Consider the following 6,651-nt stretch of genomic DNA (forward strand, 5'->3'; position numbering starts at 1 on the left):
AGCAGTGCCCACTCCCTCCACTCATCACTCCTCATCAGGCTGGGAAGCAGCTGCCTCCCCCAGCCCTCCCTTCCAAGAGTGCCTTGTTAAAAATGGTCTGCTGGCTCCCGTTCCCCTGGAGTCAGGCTGCATTTCCTCGGAGCACAAGCACAGTCAAGGTCTGGCAGACAGATTATCCCTGACCCCTTCCAGGTGCACCTAGCCAGGGAAATCTGCAAGGTGATGGGGTGCCAGCCCAGCAGGGGCTGGGCACTGCCCCAGCGCTGTCCCAGCCACGGCTCCATCCAAAGCCCAGGACTCTTTTCCCGTGCCATCAGCACAGGGCACCGGTGCGTGTGCCCACCGACACCTCTCCAATATCCACTGCCCACAGGGAGATGCCACCGCCTCCCTTCACCCACCTCGGCTGCAGGAACGTCCCGCTACCTGGGACATTCCCAGGGCAACGGGATTTGCCGAGAGACCCTATGGCGCCCGTGGGCACGGGCACCGAGCGCCAGCCCCGGGCACAGGGGACGGCGGGGGAGGACAGGAGCCCTGCCAGCCACAGCCGCCGTGTCACCGGAGAGGAGCAGCAGCAGGCAGGGATGTCCTGTGCACCCTGCCGGGGCAGGGCGGCCATGGGCCGGGCAGTCGGAGCGGGAGCGGCGGTCGCGGCCCGCAGAGCCCGCCTGCCCCCTGGCGGTGCCGCGCCGGCCCCGCCGCCGCTGCAGCCCCGCATCCTCCCCCGCGCTGCTGCCGGGCTCCAGCTCCCCCGAGCCAGCTGGTGCCCCCCAGGCAGCCGAGATTCCCTGGGGCTGGGATGCCAGCGGTCTGGAGACATGAAATTTTTTGTGTTGGAAGGGACTTTTAAAGGCCATCTAGTCTAACCCTCCTGCCGTGGACAGGGGCATCTTAACTAGATCAGGTTGCTCAGAGCCCTGCTCAACCTGATCTTGAATGTTTTTGGGTATTGGGCATCTACCGCTTCTCTGGGTGATCTGTGCCATTGTTTTACCACCCCCAAGGGTGGTAAAAAGCCCTTCTTCCTTATATTTGATTCAACTAAACCCTTTTAGTTTAAAATTATTACCCCTTGTCCCACCACCACAAGCCCTGCTAAAACACCTGTCCCCATATTTCTTACAAGCCCCCTTTTAGCACTGAAATGCAACAGGAAGATCACCCCAGAGCCAGCTCTTCTTCACTCCTTTTCCCTTTGCTGCTCAGGGCTTTGAAGCCTCATTCTGAGAGCTAAGCAAGGTCTGTTTGGGGCCAGAAAGAAACAGTGAGTAGGTGCAAAGGAGCTGCAGCAGTTCCAGAGGAGAGAAACATAATCTAGAAAATAGCCTGAGCTGAAGATCCACCCTGGATTTCCTACCTGAGTCCAGGCTACTGAGAAACTCACTGTCCCAGGGCACCCACAGAGCCAGCATGACAGAACAGTCCATGGTGCTTCTCAGGCACAACAGCCAGTGTCTCAGGCAAGGAGGACTGGGACAGGCATTGACACACGGGCCAAGAATGCAAGACTGATCGCAGAGAAACTGCCAGAGAAACATTTAAGGGCAGAACCATGGGTGAGAAATGGCACCTGGCTGAAGTGCAGAAAGGATCAAACCCTCTCCAGGTACCCAGGCAGGGGGACACAACTCCTCAGCAAAGGTCACAGCTCAGACTTGCCCCACTGAAACGTGCATGGGAAGAACCTGCAGCCAGCAGGGACCGTCCTTCAGACCCGATGCCTGAGAGATCTTTATTGAGTGTAAGAACAGTTCTTTACAATGCAAACTGACCCAGAACCTCCCCCAAATCAGAGAGGCTGTGAGCTCCCACCCCACCATAACCGCAGCTGAGAACAGAGCATGGGCCCCACTTTTACACTTCCAAGTATAAAAACCACCAAACTGTGAGTAAGCAGAAGCAAACACATTAGAATCAGTGAAAGTGCCTGTCCCACACTGGCTTTACACCCATCTGCTGGACAAGGGGCCAGGACTGAGTGTTTCACAGCCAGGGAAAGGGGGTGCACAGAGCAGAAGTCCAGGACAGCAAAAAGGCACAGGGTAAGGATCACCTCCTCTATCCCCAGCTCCCAAAACAGGGATCAGGGACAGGGGATATACCAGCAGCAGCCATCCAGTTTTGGGATCACCCTCCCAGGGCTGTGTGAAAGGAGACACTTCAGTGCTGGGAGCAGCCTCTGCTCCCCAAATAGTTAAAACAGCATAAAAAAAAAAAAAAAAAAAAAAAAAAAAAAAAAAAAAAAAGGCAGCAAATGTTGAGGTCGTGCGAACTGGTATCCAAGGTAAAAACCATCCAGGGAGGGAAGTCCCAGTGAGTACCTAGGGGAAGAACCAGGGTGAGATCAGCAGACTTGAGCAGCACATTCCACCCACACTTGCCACACCAGTATCACAGCCACCCAGATCCTTCCTCCAAGGCAGCCTGGCCCCTCACCTTGCCTGGAGACACCTCCTTCCTCCTCCTACTTCTTGGCTGGCATAATAGGAGGAACGTCCTCCTCATCTTCCTCATCCTCCTCAGAAAAGTCATCGTCCTCCTCAAAGGAAGTACGTTCCCTGTGCACTGGGACACACACAAGTAATTGTCACTCACCAGTGCATGTCTGTGCAAATACAGCTGGCCCATGAGACACATCAGGAGCAGAGCAGCCCGAGGGGCTCTGAACCAGCTTTCACAGCAGCTAACAGTGGGAAATAAGCAGCATCCCAGCTGGAGGGAGGTCTCAGAGGGGAATGGTGACAGGCAGACATGAAAAAAGGAGACACTTTGAGACATCCAGACCCCTTTTCCCATGCAAGGCCTTATGGTAGGGAAGGAATTCCTGTACTGAGATAGCCCCTGGGGAATCAGCACGAAGGAGGGACAGCATGCATGCCAGGCAGCACCCAGCAGCTCCCTGGATGCTGTTGACACTGAAGCCCCTTTATCCCCCTCACTCCTCCCAAGCTCTCCCCCACCCCTCAGTCCTTACTGATCCTGTGCCAGCCAGCCAGGTGCACTGGGCCAGAGCCTGCTGCCAGCCGAAAGGTCACTGGAGGCTGTAGCTTGAAATTGTCCAGACTCAGCTGCAAAGAGCAGAGATGGAGCTGAGTTAGGGGCAGAGGCAAAAAGCAGAATTTCCTGTAGTTCCCAGTACAGCACCTGGCCCAGTTAAACATGTCCATCTGAGGGCACCTGCAGCCAGGCCAAGGGTACCCAGGGCATTTGCTGTGAGCTGCAGATCCTAGATCCTGTTCCCTGCAGCCATCCAGCCCTGAGTCCTCAAATCAGCCTCTTACCAAGGGCTGGCATGACAGCTTCAGGTTTGCCACAGGCACAGCAATCTCTTGGTTCTCGTGGTTTCGCCCAACGACTTCCACCACGTTGCACTCGTCCTTGGCACCATCAGTGAGGCAGACCTGGGTGGGAGTGGAGACTGTGAACAAATGCTCTCCCAAGGGACACATCTGGGACAGCTGGAGCTCTCCGCAGGACAAGGAACCCACAGCACTGCTACCAGCCCACATGTCATGCAAGGTGTGGGGATGCTGCTCCACAAGACAGGGAGAGCACTGAAAAACTCCATTGCAAATGTCCCCTGACTGCCCCAGAGAGGGCTCTGTGCCTTTCCCAGCTGCAACAGCTGTTACTGCTGTCACCAACATGGATGGCACCTGGGCTGCATTTTCTGCTGATCTGATCCATGCTGACAGGTTCTGTGCTCCCAGGATAGAAAACATCCCCAGGAAGAGCCAGGAATGAAGCCCTGCACCTATCTGGGCTTGGGGAGCAACAAGCCAGAGACCCAGCTGGTGTGGATCTGATGTGAAGCTCCAGCAAGGTCAAATAAAAGGGAAAATGGTGTTTCTTCACCATCTGCCTGGAGCATTCCCCTACTCAGCAGTCTCCTGCCACCACAGGCTTTGCACAAGCACCTCTGTATGATGGATAATTGTGACCACTCTGTGTCATGCCCTGAGAGCAGCCAGTCCTGGGACCTCAGCCAAGGGAGTCCCCTGATCCAGCCCAGCCAAGAAAGGAGGATGAGCCTGGAAAAGGGGCATAAGGATATGGGCAACTACAAGAGAGAACAAGCACAGTAATTAACATTTCTCTTACCGTAGACAGTGCTAAAATGTGGTCAAAGTTGTCTTCTTCATCCACCTGAAATGTGTAGGATTTGGTACTGGCAGTCAGCTCACAGCCTAGAAGTAGGAGATTAAAAAAGCAGTAGCAAATATTACACAACAACATTCACTACAGGCAAAGGGGTCCTTAGGGGCAGCCCTGGCCAGGCAAGCACGTGGCATCCTAAAACTATTTTCTCATGTGAGGAGCAGCATCAGACCAGGGCACACTGGGCTCCAGGGTCCCAGAAAACCACACACCTGCCTCTGCACCATGCAGGGACAAAACCTGGTGTCCCCAAAGCAGGCTGCCATGAAGCAATGCCCACGGGCACCCAGGGTTCCCAAGCACTGGCTCTTCCCCTCCAGAGAGCAGAACAGTCAGGGCACACCACTGTGGGATGCAGGAGGGAGCAGACAGAACAGTGACTCTGCTCATGCCATCGCCAGTTCAACTTTTTCTTGAATGGGAGTCTGAGTCTGGAAGCAGAGACAGACACAGAGTGCCAGACCTGAACGATGAGGCACAACTCAAGGGGAGGATGCCAGCCAAGTTGCAGGGAGCTGGAGTCCCTCAAGAGAAGTTTTGAGACATATTTTATTACATAGCCCAGACAGTTACAAAAACAAGGGAGATGCATAACTACGTCCTTAGCTCTTTGGATCAGGATTCAGTCGACTAAAGGGAGGAACTAAACTGCCCTGGGTGCGTTTACTTATTGCAGGATGATTCACCAATGTGAGGCTGACCGGAAAACACAGAGCTGAGCCCTGCATACCAGTGCCGGCACTTCCACGGGAGAGGAATCAGCCTGCACAAGCACAGCCCGGGGCAGGACCGCTCTCTGCATGCTTATATATTGAACTTACCGAGGGGAGGACCGAACGACCGAACCCCAGGGACCGAGAGGCCTGTGGGGCTGTAACTGCGCTCCACGCGCAGGGCGCAGAGCCGCGGCCCGGCCCGGGCTCACACGGCTCAGGGAGCAGCGCAGGGCCCCGCCTGGCCCGGCCAAACCCCTCCCGGAGGAGGGACCCGGCCCCACGCCCCGCGACAGGCGACCCCGACAGGCTGACAGGGGAGCGCGGGGATGAACCGGAGGAGCGGGCGAGGCCGGCGGGAGCTGGGGCTGCGAACCCGCCGCTCCATGAATCCCAGCCCTCTAAAGCCGCCAGAACACCAAAACCCCACGCGGCTCCCCAAAGCCACCCCGGGACGCCCACCGTGTGCCTGCTGCCTCCCGAGCGCGGCCAAACACGTGTGTGTCCACACCGTCCTTCCCTCGCGGCACGATAATGCCCCCCACGTGTATTTCCACGCCGTTCTTCCCCCACGGCACGATAATGCCCTCCACGTGTCTCTCCATACCCACGTGTCTCCCTTGCCTCCTTCCCCCACAATGTCTCTGCTGCCCCCGGTCTCTCTCTGACACTGCCCCCCGGCTCCAGCTGCCCCCACACGTGCTCCCCCCCACCCACAGGGGCCTTTCCAGCCTCCACCCAATACCCACCAAAGTCTCCTTCTGCCCCGTCTCTCTCCTGCCCCCAGCTCTCTCTCACTTTCCTACGTCTCTCTCGTCCCCGCACCCCCGCCTCGCGTGTCACCTCCCCAATTCATCTGTGACCCCCCCCGTGTCTCTCGCTCCCCCTGGTCCGTGTCTCCGCTCCCCCGGCCCGGGCCGCTCACCGAAGAGGACGCTGCCGGGACAGGCGGGCCCGTGCGGCTCCATGAGGCGGCGGCACTGCGATCGCTCTGGCAGCGGGGCGGGCCGTGCAGAGCCGAGCCGAGCCGAGCCGCTCCTCCCCGTGCCCGCCCCCGGGGACCGAACCAAAGGGTCCTGCGGCAGAGCCCCGCCGGATAGCTCAATATCAGGGTATTTCCTGGCCACGCTGGGCCTTCAGCATTTACTGACCCCACCGCCAGCTGTGGAAACGCCACACCGGAAAAACGGCCCTTGCTACCGGCCGCTTAGCTACCGCCCTTCTGGGTGCCATCCCGGCCCGCGGCAGCAGCCGCCCAGCACTGAGGAGGAGACACAGGGCACACGGAGAGCACCCCAGGGGGCTGAGGGTACGAAGAGGGGTATCGGGGGAACAGGAGGGTGACAAGCACGAAAGCAGGACGGCAGCTCTTCATCTCTATCCCTTTAAGCATGGGCAAGAGCAGCGTGACCCTACACTGGGGACTGCAGCACAGGAGCGTTTGAGGACAGAAAGCAACATCCTACTTCAAAATCTACGGCAAGGAGGAGAGGGCTGGACTGGTCTTTCAAAGCAGAAAAGGAAGCAGTCTGCTTGGTGCTGCAGAGGAGCAGCCAAATTAAAACAAACCCCAGTAACAACGAGCTCACATTGCCTTCTGGGGACAAACCTGGCTCTGCTCCTACGGCAGAGACCTCTGCGGGTAGCCAGCCACTGACTTTGCTTCAGCTGGAGCAGGTTCAAGGAAAACCTGACTGAAGGTTTGAAAAGCTGAACCAGGTCCCAGAAAGGAGCAAGTGCTCGTGCAGCAATGGTTACACAAGCACACCCATGTGCT

The 6,651-nt window shown here is 57.4% G+C and overlaps 1 protein-coding gene across 1 annotated transcript; it reads right to left on the reverse strand.

Moving 5' to 3' along the window:
• Positions 1–1,715: 1,715 nt before the first annotated feature.
• On the reverse strand, positions 1,716–5,863 carry NPM3 (nucleophosmin/nucleoplasmin 3). Its single transcript, XM_063162837.1, has 6 exons — positions 5,800–5,863; positions 4,105–4,190; positions 3,285–3,404; positions 2,978–3,071; positions 2,440–2,568; positions 1,716–2,324 (listed from the first exon to the last, which is right to left on the reverse strand). Exons 1-5 carry the CDS (start codon positions 5,840–5,842, stop codon positions 2,468–2,470), a joined length of 444 nt encoding a protein of 147 aa, XP_063018907.1. The 5' UTR covers positions 5,843–5,863; the 3' UTR covers positions 1,716–2,324; positions 2,440–2,467.
• Positions 5,864–6,651: the final 788 nt, after the last annotated feature.

Source organism: Melospiza melodia, chromosome 9, assembly GCF_035770615.1.
Source record: "Melospiza melodia melodia isolate bMelMel2 chromosome 9, bMelMel2.pri, whole genome shotgun sequence".
NCBI lineage: Eukaryota > Metazoa > Chordata > Aves > Passeriformes > Passerellidae > Melospiza > Melospiza melodia.

Bases quoted from the DNA above. Each gene is read 5' to 3' on its own strand.
- NPM3 (XM_063162837.1), bottom strand. From the start codon at position 5,842: ATGGAGCCGCACGGGCCCGCCTGTCCCGGCAGCGTCCTCTTCG. The intron at 3,072-3,284 runs GTAAGAGGCTGA...TGCTCTTTGCAG, and splicing joins AGCTGTCATGCCAGCCCTTG to CTGAGTCTGGACAATTTCAA. The intron at 2,569-2,977 runs GTAAGGACTGAG...TGTGTGTCCCAG, and splicing joins GGCTGGCTGGCACAGGATCA to TGCACAGGGAACGTACTTCC.